Source organism: Nansenia antarctica (genome assembly GCF_963989245.1).
Source record: "Nansenia antarctica genome assembly, chromosome: 6".
Lineage (NCBI taxonomy): Eukaryota > Metazoa > Chordata > Actinopteri > Argentiniformes > Microstomatidae > Nansenia > Nansenia antarctica.
In genome coordinates, this window is record NC_137676.1 from 53,965,365 (window position 1) to 53,988,757 (window position 23,393).

Below are 23,393 nucleotides of genomic sequence, written 5' to 3' on the forward strand. Positions count from 1 at the left end.
GGCGGTGGAGCGACCCAAAACTGTGCGTGTTTTGGCAGCGGCGGCCCCTCTCTCCTACCCAATTATTTGTGCTAGTTTCCTGCAATTTTACATGTTGTTCATAATAAACCAGCACAATAAATGAAAATAATTAACATTATAAAACAAGAAAAAAAATTCAGACAATATATCATATTTATGAAATGTTAATAAACAAATACAGTAGCCTACAGACTCTAAAAGAAAAATGGGCCCCATCAACAGGACTCAGCCCCTTGGTCAGCAGCAGAAAGACCCTTGATCATCATCTTATATACAGTGCATTGCTCATAGATGGCTATCATGTTAGACAGTACATACCAGGGGTTTTCCTGGGTCAGAATGAGGGCTCGGTGGTTGATCTTGAGGGACCCCCAATTGATGTATTTGTATTGTAAATTGTAATTATTATGAATTATTATTATTATTATTATTATTATTAATGTACCTGGTTATGTTACAGTAGAAATGTAGACAGAAGAAAAGAAAAAAAAAACACATACTTACCTTCCCTGAAGATGGCCAGCACCCCTGTGGGACCTGGTCAGAAGAAAGAAAGAAAATTGCAATCAGTGGCATAAATACAGACATAAATAAGAATAGAATTTAGACTATTAAAACTGTTTTGTCCTGTTCTTACATTGCTGCCAAAGAGCTCCAGGATGAAGGTGGACACGCTGGTGAGAGCCGTGCTGGGGATGTTGAAGAAGAAGGATGCTGGGGACATCAGGAGTGATGAGCCATCTACACACACAAAGTACAAGTTAGAACATGTCTCCCTCCTCTACACAGTTAACAATCAGAATCAATTCAACTGCTCTTCCTTGGGGAGTTGTCTGATGTGGTGGGGGCCAGTGTTTCCTCTCACATTGAATAGGCGGGGCAGCCCCACCACCCCTGTTGTTGTTGTGAGCTTGTGTATCACTCACCCATAGAAGAGCAGCAGGAGAGCAGCACAGGCAGGTTAGTGGAAGACACCTAGGCGTCTTGTTGGGAGCAGACGTAGATGACGATGACCGAGGTCGCAGGGATGATGTAGTAACACTGTGGAAACAGAACCCGACGCATCCCTCAGTGTATCATACTGGACCGTTTATAACACATTCTTTAAAGGTAAACTGAGCCACCGGGCCGCTCACAACAAACACACATCACTTTTCTTTTTCCAAGATAACACTGCGAAACAGAGAGATGGGCTTGGATGACGATGGCTTCTAATAAGTAAGAATGTGTGTGTGTGTCTGTATAAACATTGTATTGGGTTAGCTGATGATGGCTTCTGACGCTCTGCTGTGTGTGTGTGTGAGACTCACGGCAGTATGGCTACAGCAGCAGAGCCTGGGGGGAGACCGCTGCTGGGCCCTGCTAGGGACTGGCACAGCTGGTGGACTGACGCTCACGCCATCCCATAATACCCCAACATACCTGGAGAGAGAGAGAGGGATGGGGAGATAAATAGAGAGACAGAAAGATGGATATTCAAGCTATTAGTGAGTAGTATGGTGTCTGCGCATGGTGTATGGTGACTTGCGATGATCCTCCATCTCCAGCTGTCCTGGCAGCGCGTCCTCCAAAACACTGACCTGGGGTCAGCTGACAGCAGCCTCCTCCGGACCCTGCAGGAACCTGGGTCTCCTCTCACCCCCGGGGACTTCTGGAGGATGTTAACATAATATGTCATTATGTTCATATTATGGAACCACACCAACATGAAACTCACAATAATTTAACTACTTTTTACTGCAACTCATTTCAAAATAGTGAAAATACCACCGCTCATCCCTTACCAGACTTAGCTGAGGTGCTAGAGCTGAAGAGAATCAAATAAAGTGAAAAAAGCAGCATCCGCACACTCAAATCTGTGTAAAGATCATTATTTTTTGGGCCTTCTTCAGGCATAAAGCAGTGACAAGCAAATGCAGTTAGTACAAAGGGTTCAAACAGCATCACTTGATCAGTGAATGCACAACACCTCTGTCAAATATTTCACCTAGTGGCTAGACATCAAGGAAATTGTAGTCCTAGATTTAGTGGACTACAAAAGCCACATACACAAGTGTTCACTGAGACAAGAAACACCAAAATACATCTAATATTTACAATATATATATATATACATAACAGAACAAAAAACAATAGACATTCTCTATAGTGTTTTGTACTGCAACTCATTTGACTGCATGTTCTCTGTGATTCTAAGCCGTGACTGGTGAAAGTCGCATGAGATGCACAGAGACAACAATCGTCTTTGACCCCTGGGTACAATCCCAATGAGATGCAGTGAAATCAAAAGACATGTTCTGCAAGATTGTAATTCTCTGTAGAGAACTGGCCATTTCTGTAGCAATGGCGCCCTCCTGTGGACTAAAAGTACAACTACCTTCTTTGACACTTCACTCAATGATGAATTATTATGCTGTTGTGTCATATAAAACCAGTGATTCCAGAAGCTTACCTTCAGTGTCTGGGGACAGGAACTCCTCCAGCTCCTTCTCAGCATTGGGGGTGAAGCGCACCTCCAGACTGGCCACTGGGGGGTCCCTGATCCAGCCAGCGATGGTGCTGTAGGCCTCCTCCCCATAGCAAAGCGCAGTAGCATCATCCCGAGGATCTGAGGGTTTCATCTTAGGCCCGTCTGAAGCCTGAGACTTTCCTAGGGAGCTTGCCTGGGTGAGGGGCAGGCTATCTCCCTGGCTGACATAGGCCTTGAGCTCACCCAGGACTGTGGGGAGGTCTTGGGTCAGAGTGGAGGGGCCTGGGGGCCTGGGGGTGGAGGAGCTGGAGGTGTCGTCTGTCCTGAGGATGTGGACCTTAGATTTGTCTTTTGACAGGAGTATCCTAGGGACTGGGTTTATGACGCATGTCCCCTCTCTCAGTCTAAAACTGGGCATCTCTGGAGGAGGAAGGACCTACTGAGTTGATACGCATGCTCACGGCACTGGTGACATGATCTGCTGACACGTTGGTGACTTCAGGTTGGGGTGTCTTCACATTCACCAGCGTCTGTGTCCATGTCCTGTCTGCTGTGTGGGGAGTCGTAGTCTGGGATGTAGTAGGGTATGATGTTGAGGACGGGGGTGCCAGCGATCATGTCGATCTCTGACAGGTGAAGGGTGTCACCTAGAGAACGTAGAAACATAAGCAATCACTCATGACTCACACACACACACACACACACACACACACACACCTTTAGACAAAAAAAACATCCCACCACTCGAGTCAGTTTAGGCTCCTGAGTCCAGTTACTAACCTGTGACTCTGTCCAGCTTGGCCAGGGTCAAGCCCAGGGCATTGGGCCGGTGGGGGCTGCGTGTGGAGTACACCCCTACCCTCTGGCCGTTCAGTCTCGGAGGCTTCACTTTGGCCTTGTAGCTCAGGTGGCCGTTCTTATGGAAGAGGAAGATGACCCTGGAAGGAGATCAGATCAGGACAACATTGTAAACAGCAGTGGTTCTATCGAAATGTCAAGTGATCCAAAAACAGTTTGAGAGGTAAAGTGATAGGATGTGTATGTAGCATGGTACGTTACAGCAATCAAGTCTGTTTCACTGTCCTAGGCCAACCTTACTACTTTTTTGAATTCTTAGTGTGTCTACAATACAACACACTTCCTCTTGAACTCCATCCACATCAGTGCGACTATAATTCCTACCAGACATGCGAGTAGTCTTCCAGGCCGACCAGGGAGTGTTCAGCGTTGTTGAAGACTGTCCGCTGGATCTGAAGAGTGGCCCTGGAGGGGCCGCAGACAGTCGGCTGTGTGGGGGGGCCGTTCTTTCCAGAGAAACAGGATCTGATGTAACCGACGGGGGCTGTCTGGATGTGTCCTGTCACATGAGACACATACATTCAAGAGGATTTGGATTGGTTATCAGTTTATTAGAATATTGGAGCAAGCACTGAGGTGCTACTACCAAGTGACAGCTTGTTGCACAATGTAATGCCAAGGAGAACACATATTATGTCAGTACATGTGCCTGGTTTATAATCACCTTGTTCTGGTGAAATCTCTGCTCCTCTTTCTGTTTGTGACATTGGCTGACTGAGGATGAAATGCATCCTGGCCGACAACTGCACAGCCAAGTCGTTTTGGGTGACATTACGACAGCAACATCATGGCCACATTAAAAACAAAGTGTGTGTAGCCTAGCAAACACCAGTCATGCCATTCAGGACTACCTGAGATTCTTGATTTCTTTTCGCATGACAGACACTTGCTGGTTGAGTTTATTGACATGTTCGCCACAATTGCAAGTGACAGACATTTCCCTTGGCGAGGTAGTTTGATATAACATCTCCGAATCAATTAAATAACCTAGTGTAGGAACGTATTGAAGTTTGCTACAAAAGTAAACATGAGCAGCTCTGCGAATAATGCGGAAGTATAAATGTGACGTATTATTGACTGGCCAACCAGAAACGTACTCATGGAAAGACAACTGCAACAACTGTAGCAAGCACAAGCAAATAGTGACAGCTGTACGAAAACCATCAAATTATTCTTCTGCTGTAAATCTGTTTATAAAGCATTCAAAGAAACGCAGATGTTTTATGCAACGTGAAGCAACATGTTTAATGTGCAGTAGTTATATAAAGGTACGACAGTTTTGCCACTGTTGCTAAATGGACAGCAGGGGGTGCTGTTGCGAGTGGAATGCTACTATTACTGGCAGAGAAAGATGTCATCTAAGCAAAATAGTTTTTATTATCATGTTGCACATCTCAAATGAACCATGTGTACAAAATTGCAAAAAAGAAACTAAATGATCAGTAGAAAACACAGCTACCAAAAATTATAACGTTTTTAAAGTTTTAAATGTCAATTTTTTTGTAAATGGGCATAGTGCACATAGCGCAACAAATAATTAAAAACACCAGATGGTACCACAACTACAGGAGTTTCTACAGAAACACACAATAAAAATATCTGTCTGTATGTTTACTTAAAAAATTACCTGCTAGTGAAATCACCACAAGAGGAGTTTTTTTTAGAATGATGGGATTCCCCCCCCCATAACCGCATTTTTCAAACCTTCAAGTCGACTATGTGAAACGACTCAGAACAACATAGAAGTGTGAATAAGTTGTGGCTGAATGGTTAAGATGAAATTGAATATGTTTCCTCAAACCTTCAAGTCAACAATGTGAAATGACCTGGGACTATGGTTAAGACCTTCACCCCAAAATCTGGGGGTTGCTGGTTCAAGGCCCGCTGAGGCCAGAGAGGTAAGTGGTTGAAATGTGAAATGTGAAATAATGTGTGAGTGACATGTAAGGTGAGACAGAGTGACACACACACAGAGTCAGAGACAGAGAGACACAGAGAGAGAGAGAGAGAGAGAGACACACGCATGCAGATAGAGAGAGACAGACATAGAGTCAGAGAGAGACACAGAAAGAGAGACTAGACAGACACACTCACAGAGTGAGAGAGACAGAAAGTCACACACAGAGTGAGAGAAAGACTAGACCCACAGAGACACACTCACAGAGTGAGAGAGAGACCAGAGAGAGTATAGACACACTCACAGTGAGACAGAGAGAGACACACTGAGAGAGAGACTAGACAGAGACAGAGACACACAGAGAGAGATGAGAGACACACACAGAGAGTGAGTGATTAGCAGTGTCCAAGTGAGATCACTATGAAAACAAGAATGTCAGGTCATTACTAGTTTTAGTCAAAAGTGCTCATTTAAAATAAATAAGGTTTTTCCTCTCACTCTTTTTTCCCCTCTTCCAGATTTCCCCCCCTTTTCCTCTCTCACATCACACACATTACTTTTCACATTTCAACTACTTACCTCTCTGGCCTCAGCTGGGCTAGAACCAACAATGTTCTGCTTACAGGACCTGGGCAGTTTTATCATCCTAAAAACCACAGTATTTAAATTAGAGGAGAGAGAGAGACATACAGAGTAAGAGAGAGGGAGAGACATACAGAGTAAGAGAGAGAGAGACATACAGAGAAAAGAGAGAGAGATACAGAGAAAGAGAGAGAGACATACAGAGAAAGAGAGAGCGAGTGAGAGAGAGATATACAGAGAAAAAGAGAGAGTGAGAGAGAGAGACAGAGTTAGAGAGAAAAACAGAGAAAAAGAGAGTGAGAAAGAGACACACAGAGAGACAGAGAGAGAGACAGACACAGAGTGAGAGAGACAGACACATAGAGAGAGAGACACACACAGAGAGACAGAGAGACACACAAAGACACAGAGAGAGAGAGAGACAGAGAGGCACACACAGAGAGAAAGACAGACACAGAGAGAGTGAGTGAGTAGCAGTGTCCAAGTGAGATCACTATGAAAACAAGAGTGTCAGGTCATTACTAGTTTTAGTCAAAAGTGCTAATAATAATGTATTTAAAAATTTATAATAATATTTATATATTTATATATTGAATATGTTTCCTCAAACCTTCAAGTCGACTATGTGAAACAACCTAGGACTATGACAGACACAGAGTGAGAGTGACGACACACTCAGAGAGAGAGAGGGAGACAGACACAGAGTGACAGAGACACACACAGACACAGAGAGACAGACACAGAGAGAGACAGACACAGAGAGACAGACACAGAGAGAGACAGATACGGTAGCAGAGAGACACACAGAGAGAAACACATTCACAGAGTGAGAGAGACTAGACACACACAGAGACAGAGAGAGACACACAGAGTGAGAGAGAGACTAGGCACAGAGAGAGAGAGAGAGAGAGAGAGAGAGAGAGAGAGAGAGAGACACGCACACATAGAGTAAGCACAAGCAAATAGAGACAGCTGTACGAATACCAGCAAATTCTTCTTCTTCTGTAGGTCTGCTTATAAAGCATTCAAAGAAACGCAGATCTTATGCAATGTGAAACAACATGTTTAGGCTAATGTGCAGTAATTATGTAAGCTGATGTTTTGAACCAGCTCATGGGGATCCTATAATCAAATCAAAACCTCTGAGACCAAACAAGTAAGACCAGATCAATGTCTCTAAAGGAAAATCCAGGCCTATTTTTTTTACAAGTCTTGCGAGAGTTCGTGACGTTAGAATTATAAGGTTCTATCTACATTTTTGGTCAAAATTGAGTTTTTTACATAATCTGATCTATTAGGTGTTTATTAATGCCTGTGTGGTGTTATTTTAAAAATGTTGCTTTTTGTTGTTGTTATTAATCAAATACAAAGGTTCCATATCACAAAACATAATGGAATGTAAAAACGTTGACGCTCAATATCTCGCTAAACGGAGATAGAACCTTATAATTCTAAACTCACGAGTTATGAAAATAAGCTTGGGTTTTCCTTAATCGAACCAGGTCCAAATGCAACATGGACCGAATGGCCAGCTAGCCAATGGCAGTCTGATAATGGACCGATAGTTAATCGTTTCAGGTTTCTTTAATACGGCATGGATAGTTCCAACGTGTCAGACATGCATGAGCCAATTGCATTAAACAATAGATCAATGAAATATAATTAAACCATTTTTATTGATGATAAATAATGGCTGAACGAGAACAAGATGATCGGTAAAATGTTTTCATCTATTGCAATGGTTTTAGGATGGTGAACAACATAGTTTTATTGAGTCATAAAAACATATTCTGTCCTAGCAACATGAAGGAAGTTACATTTCAATATAGTACATTAATGAGCATAATTATCAATGACATGTGTAAAAAAACAAAAAAAAACAAAAAAACGTAAAAGTCATGTGTACACTTAGCTACCCAGATAAGTGTTGAGGTAATGAGTTAAATACTATTCAGACGAATGGGCAGAGAGTACAATCACTCATACGGGGGATATGTGTAGAAGTGTTACGTGTACTGTATGAAGTATGAGACTACTGACAGACATACTGCAGAAACATAAAACCGTGGCACTCTTAGGAGAAAGCAATGCTTCGAATGCAACCGATGCACTGAAAGGCATGAAACAGTAGAATAGCTAGTTTGACTGACATGTAACACTGGATAACCTGCTTCCATTCATGAACGTTTGAACTGGATATAGGAAAATAATACTTTAGGACAAAGTCATAACATTAAAATCAGAATAATAACATATAAAACCATAGCCAGGGTCCTACCAACTTGCTGACTGATTCTTCTTTTGTGCCGTTTTCTTTTTCAGGACATAAATGATCTGATTATTATAATTTTTAATCAGTAGGTCTATTTATCATACATTATGGTTAGTATGGTTTTCAGAATGAATGAATTGAAATAAACAAACATGAAAAGTTGAAAGTAGACGACACCTGGCCTGGCCTGACGATAACAAACATGAACAAAAGCATAAGGTCACGTTAGCGATGAACGTTAAAAAGCACTTGAATGCGGTCAGACGAGGTCGACCCAGGAGCAAGCATATTTTTAAAAACGGATGAGAGAGGTTTGAGAGATAGGAGAGAGAATTGGGTTTACTGCATTGTAACCAAAGACTTATATATAAGATTGTGACAAACAAGTCTCCACTGCCATATATGGTAATAAAGGGTGCGTCCGTAAATACAAATAACAAATAATATGACTGAAATCACACATCAATTTCTGAATGGTCAGAGAGCACCCCGGGTGCGCTCCGGCGCTCTCAGAGCGTATTTACGAACGCACCCAAAGTCAGTTAGGCCTACTCCTTGTCCGTCGTTGGCAACCGATCAGTTTAGCCAGATTCATATTTTTTCATCACATGACCACTATTGTAAGTGAGCAGGCCATGGCTTGGCACGAATGATGAAACCATGGAAACAGAGGCATCACATTGACCTCTAAAAGCGCTTTAGAAAAAAGTGCATCATATTTACTGTATGTCAAATACTGAGAAATAGCTCAACATTAAAAAACAACACTTATATTAAACATCTGAATTATCTCTTTTTTTCCACTATAGTGCAACAACATACTTAGTAAAATAAAAAAACTGCATAAACCTTAGCAAGCAATTTAAGCTCTTAAACATCTAATTTTCCTACCGACTACTGCAGAACAGTTAAGAAGGCAACATGATGATTGATGCTTGAACACAAACATGCCAACATTATAGACATCTCTCTTTTTATAGAAATAAATAGCTCAAATAATCTTTATCCTCTTCTTAAATAATTTCCATCTCTATATGACTCTGATGCACATTTATTATAAAGTATCTATAGTACACAACTGTAAATTCAACACTACCGTTATACGTAATATATGGTTCCGTGGTTATCTTTCGTTCGACTTTGGAGAGAAAACTTACAGAGCCAAGACCCGTAAGCTTTTCATTATTTTTTTCACCATGAAAGATCCTCATACCTATGACCTTAAATGTTAGAACACCAAATGCAGTTAACCATTTTTTTTCTCTATATAAACAACATTATATATACAACTTTTAAAGTCTTAAAGAAGACAAGATTGTCTGGAACTCAAAAACCCCAACTGGGAGCCAAATCAACAAACAAGTGCTTTGTGTCGTTTGCGTTATATCAGCAATGTCAAAAATACTGATCTCAATTCAACCTCCTTTATTATCTTTGAAACTGAGGGGCAAGTCTTTCGACGGCCTGTTTAGTGACAAAGTCGTAAAATATTCTGTATTGGAAGAGAATGCGAGGAGATGGACAGCCGCAAGTGTGGCTGTGTGCGCATCTTGCGTGTCCATTTGAACAAGCTTTGCAAGCGCGTATACGGTAAGCTAAGGTACCATTCACATACACAGTGGAATGAAGATCGATAAAGAGTGCAAAAAAAAACAAACGACACCTTATAAAACAACTCGGCTCTACTCTCGGCTACTTCCATCTCCCCGGTCTTGTTGGTGCTTCTAAACAGGATGTTGTACAGTGTCCTCACTCCGGTGTCCTCTCCTCTGCCACTGCGTACAGTGGATGCATGACGACTGTTGAGGTGGCTGATGTGCATTTCTAGTTTAAAATACCTGACTCGCTCGTAAGGAGGACCATATTATGCCTACATTCAACCAGGATTCAAAACGAGATTCAACCAGGATTAATAAAAAAACGGGATTTAAACACGATTCAAACTAAATCCAACTAAGAATCGCCCAGGAAAACTGCCTCTGAGGACACAGTGGAGTGATGCATGCAGTAGTGGGGGGATATCATTCCTGTTATGTTATGGTTTATCCACAGTAATGACAGCAAGGCGGTAGATGGTGCCAGAAATCCTAGCTTCTCAGTGTCTTTAACATGGCCTTAACCTTTAACCTTTCACCTCTGGGCTGCCACCTCTACCAGAGGTGAAAGAGACGCTACAGGACTTTTGTCATACAATTTGAAGTGTTGACTGTGTGGTTCACAATATAACGTTAATCGATTTCTTACCTCATTACAGCAAACATTCCTCAGTTTACGGCAGACAAACTTAAAGCAAATAGGCTTTTTGTTTGTGGAAGAAGGAGGGTGCGCCCTTCTCTATCCAATCAGGTAAAACTGGGGGACCTATTTCTGGCTCTCGAGTGCTAATTTTAGAACTAGTGGCAGAAAATACACCGAATATCCTGTAGCATCTTGTCACTTTGTCCCACACGTCTGGTTCAGGTTAGGTAACAACTAGCCTCATGTCCTCTGGTACAGTGTGTCTTCAGCACAACAGTGTGTGTTTCCACGTTGAGCCACACAGAGCGTGGCTATTCAATCACCTCGAGTTAAAACGTGACTTCAACAACCATACAATCAAGACATCCGAGTTCTCCTCAGAGCTTGAGACAATACTTTAAGGTCAAGACATGGACCCGAGTCCAACTGTATGCACAACACAGGGCACCAAACCAGACTCGACTTCAGATCTTTACTGCTGTGTAGTTGCAGGACTCAACCCTGCCCTCTAGGTGGCACCAGAGGGGGGTGAGTTGATTTATGGCCTCTGAGAAGGATCGTAAAGGGCAGAGAATAAGAAGGCCTTCTTGTACTCTACTGGCTGTAAGCTGTAAACGCATATGACATAACTGTACCACATCATATACACATGTATATATCTGGTCGACAAAAGAAATAAATGCACCATGTCGTCAATGGATGACTTGTCCTCACTGAAGGTGTGGTTTGCTTTTCCTGATGTATCAAGTCAGCAGTGCTTCAGTCGCTAGCCATTTGAATAGATGAACCAACTGAGCTACGACTGCTCTATAGAGCAATGGCACATTGGAGAATACACTTGACAAAATGCAGATGACACACAACCAGGAAATGGCACCGGTTCTGAAAGAAAGGCATCATGAATCCACTAGCATCCTTGTCGAAGGAAACAAACCCAAACGACCAACAAACATATCTCCCAATGCTGAAACGCCTGCAAGGCTGCAGGTCTACAGATACTGTAAGACAGTCCACAGATAATAGAAATAATCAAGAACCAGGAATGCGCTATGAGAGGTGATGCTCGGCTTATGATCCATGTCGAGGGAGGGTGGGGGTGGGGGTCCACTACTACACAGTTCTCATGGCAACCACACCATGCAGTCACTGTAGTGATGAAGTTATTCTATGCGGTATAGAAACAGTTCCTCGAATAAGACACGGAGTCTTTGCATTGTAGGTCTACGGCCAACGTAGTCTGAAGCTGGTATGTTTCTGTTTTTCGCTGAGAGCAACGTTATTCTTGCCAAAATGGATGCGTCAAATGGAGACAGTCAAAACCAAAGTAGGGCAACTCATACTGATTATGGCCTTTCATTCCAAATACCCATAAACAAACACAACAGAATGCCCTCTTTAACAGGCACACACACGCACACCCACCCGCACGCACACACACACACACCCGCACACACACACACACACACACACACACACAGACACACGCACGCACAGTTCGCACAGGCTCAAAATCCTTTGGGACCAAAAACACACCAGCTTTCATCATCCCCACAGCTCCAAGCTTTCCTACTTGACTGCCAGTGTACATTTCTGTGCTGAGTAAATGTGCTCTCTTTAGTTGTGTCTTTAAAAGTATTTCAGAAACAGACTCTCATATGCAGAGGGAGATTCAGAGACAGCCTCATCGCAAATATCCTCGTCGATAAAGACGGGAGAGAATAACTCCTCTACGAAATGGTTCTGCCGACCTCCTTACAGCTAATGATGCTGTCGATGAAACAAAATGGCCGCTGCCATAGCCAAGGGTCAGATAAAACAGTTGTGGTTGATGTTTGAGTCTGTTTGGCAAATCTGGGTTCACAGTCCGGGTCCCCTGTTCACTGAAATTACGACACTCGTGTCAAAATCCATGTTTTGTTTCCCAACGCTCCTTGCCTGATGGTGATGTAACGACCAGTAACAACACTAACTGATAGAAAAGGAAGGGGGGATTGTCCCCCCCAACCCCCCCCATGAGAATCTCCATTGGTTTCATATGCTCCAGGATAAGTTCAGTCGGTGTTCATTTCTCCAAAAAGGGACAGTGGATTGAACCTGGGCTTGAAAGCTGTCGGTCGGTCTGTCTATCTGTCTGTTTATCTGTCTCTAGCCTTCTGGTCTGCGTCGTAACGGGTCGGCGGGAGTCCGTGTGTCGGTTGGCGGGCCGCAGACTGGTTCGGCCTTGTACCCGAGGGGTTAAAATGACTTGTTTTGTCTTGTTTTGAGTTGGCTGGAGGAAATACGGCCGATATTCTCTGCGCCCCTTTGGCTGGGGGTGGAGGAGGGCTAGCATAGGCTGTCAGCTTTCACGTGCAGGATCTTAGAGAAACCTGGTCTTTTCTTCAAGGCCTGAGAAGGGGGGATGACACATAATAACAATGAGAGAGGTAGAAGAAGAGGTAGACTCATTCAGAAGAGAAAAGGAAGCATATCATTTTGTGGCAAAAGTAATGAAGTAAAACACTAGTGATGAGAAGTAATGATTGTACTGGTTCGGAAGCTTGAAATAGCTTTAGCTTCACTACACACACACACACAACCACCCCCGCACGCACATGCACGCACACACGCAGACACGCACACATACACACAAAGTTTGATTAAATATGTGCCTTGCTGCTTCTCCACTCTACAAACATAACAGAACTCACTAGCTTTAGCATTGGGGAAGTTACCTAGGATTTGTCTAGCACCTTGTGTGTGTGTGTGTGTGTGTGTGTGTGTGTGTGTGTGTCTGAGGTCACTCTAACTGACTCATAAAACACAGATACCAGAAAGGCCAGGGATTTCAAAGCAGTCCATTCAAAATTCCACACAGCTATAGAGCTTCAAAGTGTGACGGTGTTAGCTCCCAAAGCGAAACAGACCTTTAGACCTTTACATTTCATTGAGAACTGCTCCTAGCTATATCTGGCGTTACGTATCCCGAGTATAGGAGCTCCGCGAATGACTAACGGCCATTGCTCGGCGCTTCCGTTGTTTGAGTTGATTTCTTTGAACAAAAGCCAGGAAGCAGAAATGCGAAGCTGACGTGGACATGGCTAATCGAGGCCTGATTGGCCAGCACCGCGGGCGTGTGGGTTTGAACCCCTCCCCCTGCCTTCCCCGGAGGACCTGCTCGACTTCCTGGTTTGAGTCATAATGGAGTTACGATAATAGATCCCTCCCACCCACCAAACAGCGGCAAGAGGAAGCAGCTGGGAGTTCATGTACATTAGCGTAGGCTTTGGATGCACAGGAAAAGCACCCCCCTATAGAGATGGCTGGTGTGGGAGGCAGGGGAGCACCTCACTGTAGTAAGCCCTGATCCACAATCAGTTTTACCTCCTAGCAGGGTGGAAAGTTTTCATACGGGAAAGAAAGAGGGGTGATCTGATCCTAGATCAGTGTTTAGGAGCACCTGCGCTGCGTTTGGCCACTCAGTTCTCCGTTGACAATAATGATAATGTTGTAATATTATTATTATTATTATGGATCTGGCTGATGTGCGGTAGGGGGTAGGGGATAGGTGGTAGGGGGGTTTAAGGCTGCTGTGTGAGTAAAATAGACATGCAATGCCCCCCCCGGCCCCCCCCCGTCGCCGATTCTCCACTGTTTTGCCCGACGTATGCTAACGTGCTAGCGCAAATCCGATTTAAAAGCATAGGGATGGGTGTAGGAGGCTACGCTAACACCGGTCCTGGGTGGGACGGTCTCTGAGGTTTACGGAGGCGCGGTTAAGACCTGCAGCTTGTTGACCATCTCGTCAAACAGCTTCCTGGCCTCGGGGCTGTTGGGGTCCTCGAAATAGTCCTCAATACCGATCTGCACCACGATGGACTTCAGGTTACGACACACACCTGCGGGTGAGGGTAGGGGTGGGGCAGAGGGAGGAGGAGGAGGGAATGATAGGGAGGAGGGGGGGGGAGTGGAGAGGAGGGAATGATAGGGAGGAGGGGAGGGGGGGAGGAGAGGAAGGAATGATAGGGAGGAGGGGGAGGGAGAGGAGTGGAGAGAGGGGTGGAAATCCATGTCAACACTTTGTGGCACTTGTGTGTATTCTTTGTTGAAGTGAAGTTCAGTAGTGTAAAGTGTGTACTCATTAATGAAGTGTAGTAGTGTGTAGTGTTGAAGAGCAGTCATGTGGTAGTTTGTAGTATGTACTGTATGTACTGTAAGTTCACTCACTGTTGGAAGTGCAGCAGCTAGGTGTAGTGTGTAGTATATAGTGTACACTCACTGTTGAAGTGCAGTAGCTAGGTGTAGTGTGTAGTATACAGTGTACACTCACTGTTGAAGTGCAGTAGCTAGGTGTAGTGTGTAGTATATAGTGTACACTCACTGTTGAAGTGCAGTAGGTAGGTGTAGTGTGTAGTATATAGTGTACACTCACTGTTGAAGTGCAGTAGGTAGGTGTAGTGTGTAGTATATAGTGTACACTCACTGTTGAAGTGCAGCAGGGCCTTGGGTGTGACCGGGGTGGAAGTGAGAACCAGCATCTCCAGGCCCTTTAGCCCCTCCCTGCACACCTCCGCCGCCACTTCCTGGTTGATCTCGCTGACGTGGTCCAACTCCAACACCTGCAGACGCATGCAGTTCCTCGCTGGATGCACGCACACGCACACACACACACACACACACACACAGACATACAGAAATACAGACACACACAAACGCATACAGACACAGACACACAGACGCACGCACACGCACATACACATACACAAACAGACACACAGACATACAGACACAGACACACAGATGCACGCACACGCACATACACACACAGACACACACACAGACATACAGACACAGACACACAGATGCATGCACACCCACACACACACACAGACACAGACACACAGACATACAGACACAGACACACAGACATACAGACACACAGACATACAGACATACAGACACACAGATGCACGCACAAGCATACACACACACAGACACACACAGACATACAGACACACAGACACACAGACACACAGACACACAGAGACACACACAGACATACAGACATACAGACATACAGACACAGACACACAGATGCACGCACACGCACATACACACACAGACACACACAGACATACAGACACACACACACACACACACACACACACACACGCACAAGCAGACGCGCACACACACACACACACACACACACACATACACACACACACACACACACACACACACACACACACACACACACACCGTCATGTACTCATAGGCAGACAAGGCTGTTTTTGATCCGCCACAAGAGCCAATTGTTTCTTATCGAGTCTGCACAAAATGTAATTTCCTCCACCAGCCCCAGTTTCTGTACGCCGAGAATCGTGAGTTAAGAACTCAATACACAGTGTACATCCTGGCTGGGATGGTATCTGCCGTCGCTCTCATGTCTCCCACCCACCCATCTGTGTAGAGCACATGGCGCATAGACGCTTCCCAAATAAATGAGAAGAGCATGTTCCTTTCTTGCAGAAACGGGTTCTGGCTCTCCGGAAAGTGGAGAGTGGCGAAGACTGTTCCCCTGCTGTAAGGTTCTGATCGCCATTGGGGAAATCGCAGAACAGAACACACAATCGTGTCTAATCTAATAAATGTGCCAAGCAATCTTTCTGGGGAAAGTGGACTGTAGATTGAAGACCTCCATCTCTTCAGGCTCCATCTTAACTGTCCCTCCTAAAAGACCTCCTCCCCCACTACCCCCTGTACAATGTCTTTACTATATTTACAGGGGTCCTACAAGTTTCAACAAGTCAAATTTAAGACCTTTTTAGACCTTTTTTTGACCTCTTTGAATAGAATTTTAGATCTATTCGCGGCACCATATGATAGCTTTTTGTCATCCTCGAGGTGATGAAATTGAGGGATTTCACTGCCATACAGACAAAAAAGGAAGCGAATCTGCATTTTTTGGGTTCCAGCTTGATTAATTTCCACGTAAATAGATGTGGCCGGACTGATTTCCTTGCAGGATCTAATTTTTAAGACCTAGCACCTCATTTTTAGACAGAATAACTGAAATTTGAGATATTTTTAGGCCTTGTAAATTGGATTGCTGGAATTTAGACTTTAAGGCTTTTTAAGACCAGCGCGGGGACCCTGTATTTATAGCCTTTACTATAAATAATATGAAGCAGAAAGACAAATAATAATGACGTTTTCAGCTCAGTAAAATTCACCTGCTCATCAACCAACTTTAGAATTGCAGAATTGGAGGTCTGCACAGTGCACTGTACCATGGTTTATGGTTCATTCTCTGGTCCCACCCCCCGCCCATACTCACCCAATGAGGCCAGCCCCCTGTATGCCACACCCAGCCCCGCCCACTCCCAGGGCTCGGGGAGGTGTGGCCAGCATCGGCCAATCGTCTGCAGGCATCTGTTGCTGAAGCGAGCGGGCTGTTGGCTGAAAGAGAGAGAGAGAGAGAGAGAGAGAGAGAGAGAGAGAGAGAGAGAGAGAGAGAGAGAGAGAGAGAGAGAGAGAGAGAGAGAGAGAGAGAGAGAGAGAGAGAGAGAGAGAGAGAGAGAGAGAGAGAGAGAGAGAGAGAGAGGAGAGAGAGAGAGACAAAGTTCATCAACAAGGCCGTCATGGGAGTGTCCCAATCGTCTAATGCGGCCTCCTCTCCTCCTCTCCTTTCCTTCATTAACACTGATGTGAGAACTAAACTAGTCTCGCAGTGCAGTAAACTAAACTAGTCTCGCATCAGCCATAGCTCCAAATCAATTTCCCACACCTCGTTTAGGTTTTTAGATTAGCCGATCTGGCTTGGATCGAACAGGACGGAGCGATGGGCGAACGAGCTCGGCAATTTCACTGGATGTTACTGTTGTAATCTGGTTTCTTCTCTATTGATATTGAATATTGAACACAAGGAGATTGATCATCTTAGCTTGAAGCCTTTTATTCCTACTACTTGAGTACAACAAGGATATACAGAACATGGAGATCCCCCTAGAGTTTGCAAAGTCCAGAGCCACCCCTCCTTCTCTGAGCTCAGCCCTTATATACAAAGTCCAGAGCCACCCTCCTTCTCTGAGCTCAGCCCTTATATACAAAGTCGACTCCTTATGAGATCACTAATCTTGGCAAACAAATGTGGTGACAGGAAACGCTAGACTTTAGTGAGACACAGAGAGTTATTGCGCAACAACTCATTGGCACATCTCTTACAGGAAGGGAAGGCCTTCCTTAGTGCTCGATTTCCCAGAATGTAGAGGGACAGACTTCAATTCTCAGCATATTTGATATAAAACTACAACATTCCATTCCAAGAACCCCTCCCCCCTTCCTACATTCCCTGTCGAGTGGCTGCTTGTTGTTGATGTGTCGTCTTTTCCGACCGAGTAAATACTATTTTGTAGAGCTGACGCCGATGCTAGCTAGCAACATTGAAGAGAACCCTGAAGATACAAACCTTCTGGAGCTTTGCCCAAGCGAGGTGATTCAACTGAGGAAAATGTGATTGATTTGACGAGTTGCGAGGCGACCACTCGATTCAACCTGGTCCCCCCCCGTCCCCCCCCCCTCCCCCCTTTGTAGCTACTTTCTGCCAAGGATTTTCCCCAGGCTTTCCGAACTAAGAAAAGTCTGGTCTGGACGAGGTCCAGTCAAGTGAAACTGGGTAACCGGGGGTAACCGTGTTGTCTTACCAGGGGTGCAGTGGCGCCACCTGGAGGGAGATGATGTCTCTGCAGCCGGCCCCCAGGGCCCAGATCACCTCCTGCCCTACTGGGTCTGTGGCACTCCTGGAAAAACAACCACATCCATATCAAAACATATCAAAACCTACATCTATATGGTAGATATATATATATACATGTTACGTTACATGTGGGAATACGGTACATGTGGGAAAACTAGGGTTAGGGTTAGGTGCTAGGGTGCTAGGGTTAGGGTTAGGGGTAGGGTTAGACATGCCAGCATGTACCAAGTCACCCTAGCGCCTAACCCTAACCCTAGTTTTCCCACATGTACCGTAACATATATAAATATATTCTATGACTGCCATGTGTCTTGCCTCCACTACCTATCTAGAATAGAGGTCTCAAATCATCGGCGTCTCGGGATCCGATGTCTTTGCGTCTAATCCGACGGGGTATTCCATCAATGTTGCTCACGGAAAAACTAAGTCTCAAAAATAAGCCTGTATTTTTCTATTTTCTTTTTTTAAGTCTCGTGAATCGAAAATCATCCGAATTAGCCTGGGTTTTCTTCAGCGACATCGATGGAATACCCACCCAGGGTACTGTAGGTCATCTGAACGACAGCTGTCTACCTCCGTGCGTGCTATCCGGTTGTTAAGTCTGACGTCAAACGTGACGTTTTGCAATTTCCGAGTCCAAACCAGAAATTCTCCGCACCAGAATACCAGTGTACTACAGCAGTAGAATGACAGTTAAATCGTTTTTTAGACTCGGATCTATTCATACAACAAGGGACACAGCACTTTCCCGTTTTCCCCATATTGTCAGGGTATTTGAGCCTTGGAAAAGCGCTATATAAATATAATTCATTATTATTATTATTGCGGCATTTCGAAGACAGCGCCTCAGCCAACTTTGGACCCGGAAACACGTCACGACTTAACAACCGAATAAACTCTAAAACATCGACATGGAACATGAAGTTAAAACCCACAGGTAAAAATGAGATCCGGCGCCCTCTGGTGGCGGTTACCTGTAGGTGACGGCCTGGAGGGCCCTGCAGTAGCAGCTGGCCAGCCAGAGGGAGCGGTCGGTCAGCAGGTTGGGACAGTGGGACACCTTCAGGATCAGCAGGTTCCCACTGGTGGCCTTCAGCAGCGCCTCTAGACCCTCCTCCAGACAGCCACTGTGGGAGGGAGGGAGGGAGGTGGGGAGGGAGGGGGGGAGGGAGGGAGGGATAGAGGGAGGGATAGAGGGAGGGAGGGAGGGATGGAGGGGGGGGGAGGGAGGGAGGGATGGGGGGGGAGGAAGGGAGGGAGGGAGGGATGAGAAAGGGAGGGAGGGATGGATGGAGGGGGGGAGGGATGAGAAAGGGAGGGAGGGAGGGATGAGAAAGGGAGGGAGGGAGGGAGGGATGAGAAATAGGGGGAGGGAGGAGAGAAGGAGGGATGGATGGATGGAGGGGGAATGGAGGGAAAGAGGGAGGGATGGAGGGAAAGAGAGACAAAAGGTGACGACGAGAGATTTAGAGAGAGAGAGAGAGAGAGAGAGAGAGAGAGAGAGAGAGAGAGAGAGAGAGAGAGAGAGAGAGAGAGAGACAGACACACCGATAAAGAAGGTTAGACGATATCCAAAGAGTATCCCAAACCCACACGCGTCATCAAACCCTAACGTCTACTAACGGCACGGGCTACACCACGATCTCCTCGGTTCAGAGAGGGTAACGCGTTGACTCTTACGCTTCTGGAAAGGTCTGTCCAGATCAAAGGCACTTGACAGAGCCGCTTAATGCGGCTGCAGGGGTCGATGCGGTAGAATGTTAATAATGCATGGCACCAAGAAACATCCAGTACAATTCTAGTCAAACTGTTCTAGTCAAACTACACATACACACACACATGCGCGCACACACACACACACACACACACACACACACGCACACACAATATCAGTTATGAAAGGAGGGCCTGGAGGTGTTTGACTCAGTAACTCAGCACATTAATATACCCCGTACACAAAAAGTCACACCCACACACACTCTCTCTCTCTCTCTCTCACACACACACACACACACACACACACACACAACACACACACACACACACACACACGCTTGACCTTGTGCTAGATAAAAGAGCACTTCAGTGAAGTCTATATTTATATAAAACCATAGTGCCCCACTGTGTTTCACATATCAAGATGTTTTAATCATGAGTGTCTCTCTCTCTCTCTGTGTGTGTGTGTGTGTGTGTGTGTGTGTGTGTGTGTGTGTGTGTGTGTGTTTGTGTCTCACCGTGTGCTCTTGAGGTACTCCTCTTTGGGTCTCCTTCTTGCCTCTCTGTCGAGGTTTGAGGTTCTGGAGGATGAGGGAGTGGGTCTGTGTGCACCACTGAGACAGGGTGCCCAGGGAACTGACATACCACACACGCACACGCACACGCGCACACACACACACACACACACACACACACACACACACAATTTTGGCTTTTATTACATCTCACTGTACACAAGAGTAACATTCTTTGGCTTTGGTTCCTCAACATTGACATTGCAGCATCAACATACAACATCACAATAACAACTAAAGTAAATAAGTAAATAAGTCATCCTACAGTAATAAAGTCATAAAGCGATGGTACTAGAGTGGCGTTCACTAGACACACAGACACACACATATTAAGATATGGACAGTTATGGACAGCTGGAGACAATAATCTATGGGAAGTTACATGTTGTAACATACAATATTCTATTCGTAGTGATAGCAGAAAGAGAGTGTGTGCGTGTGTGTGTGTGTGTGTTCACAAGTGTGCGTCTGCATGCATGTGTATGTCAGCATGAGTGTGTGTGTGTGTGTGCGTCTGCATGCATGTGTATGTCTGCATGAGTGCGTGCGTGTGTGTGTGTGTGTGTGTTCACGAGTGTGCGTGTGCATGTGTGTGTATGACTGCATGAGTGTGTGTGTGTGTGTGTGCATGTGCATGCAGGTGTATGTCTGCATGAGTGTCTGTGTGTGTGTGTGTGTTCACAAGTGTGCGTGTGCATGCGTGTGTACGTCTGCATGAGTGTGCGTGTGCATGCATGTGTACGTCTGCACCTCCGTGTGTGTGTGTGTCGTATGTCCTACCTTGGAGGAGATGCGGGCGTTCTCCAGCAGCACGCGGGTCCAGACGGCCGGGTGGCGGGCCACGAACCTCCAGTCCCGGCAGACCTCGGCGGCCCGCAGCAGCGTCTTGGTGTCCAGGTAGGTGAAGATGCAGAACAGAGCCGCCCGCATCTTCAGCACCTCCGGGCTGATCACCTCGTTGTTGGACCGCGACGGGCTCTTCTCGTGGCGCCGGGGCCTGTTGTAGCCCCCCTCCGACCGCCCTAGAGGGAGGGAGGGGGCGGGGGGGGGGGGGGGGTGAGGGAGGGAAGGAGGGAGAGGGGGAGGGAGGGAGGGATGGAGGGAGGGAGGGATGGAGGGAGGGAGGGATGAGAAAGGGAGGGAGGGAGGAGAGAGGGAGGGATGGATGGATGGAGGGAGGGAGGGAGGGATGGAGGGAGGGAGGGAGGGAGGGAGGGAGGGAGGGATGGAGGGGGCGGGGGGGGGACGAGAGTCGAGTCAAACGTCGGGTCTTTGATTCTTTGCTTTAAAACGCTGTTCGAGTGAAGATATGGTACGATGTTTTTGGTTGTTATTTTTTACACACCAAGTTCCTAAACTTGTATACACTCTTTTATCCGTTCACTATTGTCTTCTCGAATGTTTTATCTATTTAGTTCTTATATTTGACTTTTATTCATTGTCACTTTTATTTTTTTGACTTTGCCCCTCTTACTGTATTTTTGTAAAATAAGGTATGTAATACATTATAACAATATCATCATTTGAATTGCCCCTGTTGTGAAATGTGCCAGACAAATAAACTGGCCTGGCCTTGAAAGCGTGTGTTTTGTAAGATGTGTATTACTCTATGTATTACTGTACTCTAGTGTATTACTGTATTACTATTGTCTGGGTATATTGTAGAAATTCTGAAATATACTACTATAAATAGTTTGAGCAATATCTCACACCATCACCAGTCGCAAAAACACTCGCAGAACACTTTATTAGGTACACCTGTACACCTGTTAACAGTCCAAGGTGGTGTCATGGTGTGGGGAATGTTTCCGTAGCACACTTTGGGCCTGTTAACACCAATCAATTATCGCTTGAATGCCACAGCCTATTTGAGTCCACAATGTACCCATCTTCTAATGGCTACTTCACATGTCACAAAGCAAAAGTGGTCTCAAACTGGTTTCATGAACGTGACAATGAGTCCAGTGTTCTTCAGTTGCCTTCCCAAGTCACCGGATCTGAATCCAACAGAACACACTTTGGGATGGTGGTAAGAACAAGAGATTCACAGCTAGAAAGTGCACCTGAAAAACCTGCAGGAATTGGGCAATCATGTCAACATGGACCAGAATCTCAAAGGAATGTTTCCGACATGTTGTGGGATCAATGCCATGAAGAACTGGCACAGAATATATCGGAATTCTATTCCACACATGTCCACATGGAGGCGCCGACGATCAACCTGAGAGACAGTGGTAATCCCAGGAGATTCAGAGAGCAGGAAGAAGGATCTGCTCCTATTTGAAACGTCTCTCCTGTATTGGCCGACAACACCGGGCGAAGGCCAATCAAATTCCGGCACATTTCTCCCAGCCAGTCAGGCATGAGTCATCTGTCCATGTCGTTGCTCTTGGCCTTGGGAGGAAGAAGGCTTTAGAAGCAACACACACACACACACACACACACACACACACTCACTCACACTCACACTCACACTCACACTCACACTCACACTCACACTCACACTCACACTCACACACACACACACACACACTCACACACACACACACACACTCAAGCCCAGTCAAACTGTGATTGATGGAGAGTAACAACTACATGATACATCCTCTTTCACAATTCCTGGCAGCAAAAAAAAAAAAGGCTCTGAGAATCCAAGATGGCGGACGAACGTCATGGTGAATCACGTCACCGGCACGTCAGAACCGTGGCCTCACACGACGGCCTTTAGATCCTCGTAAGGTCCGATAAGAACGTTTCCTGCCCTAGATTGATGCTGCACCTGCTCTCTTTCTCGACGGCGCGTGCCGAGGCGACTTGTTAATACAATGGAAGGACCGCAGCCAGGCATTGTGGGAAGTTTGGCGAGGAAAGGTAATTAAAGGGAGAGATGGACGCTAGCGGTAGGTTGGAGCTGGAGAACAGAAGCGCATGACCAGCTGGCTATGTCATAAAGGAGAAAGTATATACACACACACACACAGTGCGCACTGGAGTACTGTACTAGTGTGAGAATACATGCCCACATA

General features: G+C 45.5%; 1 protein-coding gene and 1 pseudogene across 2 annotated transcripts in view; both read right to left on the reverse strand.

Annotated features, from left to right (window-relative positions):
- Positions 1-996: 996 nt before the first annotated feature.
- LOC308160702 (tRNA (adenine(37)-N6)-methyltransferase-like) lies at positions 997-9,922 on the reverse strand (annotated as a pseudogene). Its single transcript has 6 exons — positions 9,787-9,922; positions 3,674-3,848; positions 3,272-3,429; positions 2,474-3,138; positions 1,617-1,672; positions 997-1,062 (listed from the first exon to the last, which is right to left on the reverse strand). The product of its transcript is annotated as a tRNA (adenine(37)-N6)-methyltransferase-like (transcript).
- A 2,741-nt stretch (positions 9,923-12,663) lies between these two features.
- Positions 12,664-23,393, reverse strand: part of fbxo41 (F-box protein 41) — a gene marked incomplete at both ends in the record, with an annotated part of 62,435 nt that continues 51,705 nt past the window's right edge. The window contains 12 exon segments of the mRNA XM_080535254.1: positions 12,664-12,726; positions 14,101-14,216; positions 14,801-14,959; positions 16,658-16,673; positions 16,675-16,713; positions 16,716-16,779; positions 18,024-18,119; positions 19,051-19,203; positions 20,311-20,336; positions 20,338-20,424; positions 20,426-20,428; positions 21,148-21,389. Of these exon segments, the coding sequence (XP_080391380.1) occupies positions 12,664-12,726; positions 14,101-14,216; positions 14,801-14,959; positions 16,658-16,673; positions 16,675-16,713; positions 16,716-16,779; positions 18,024-18,119; positions 19,051-19,203; positions 20,311-20,336; positions 20,338-20,424; positions 20,426-20,428; positions 21,148-21,389 (1,064 nt within the window).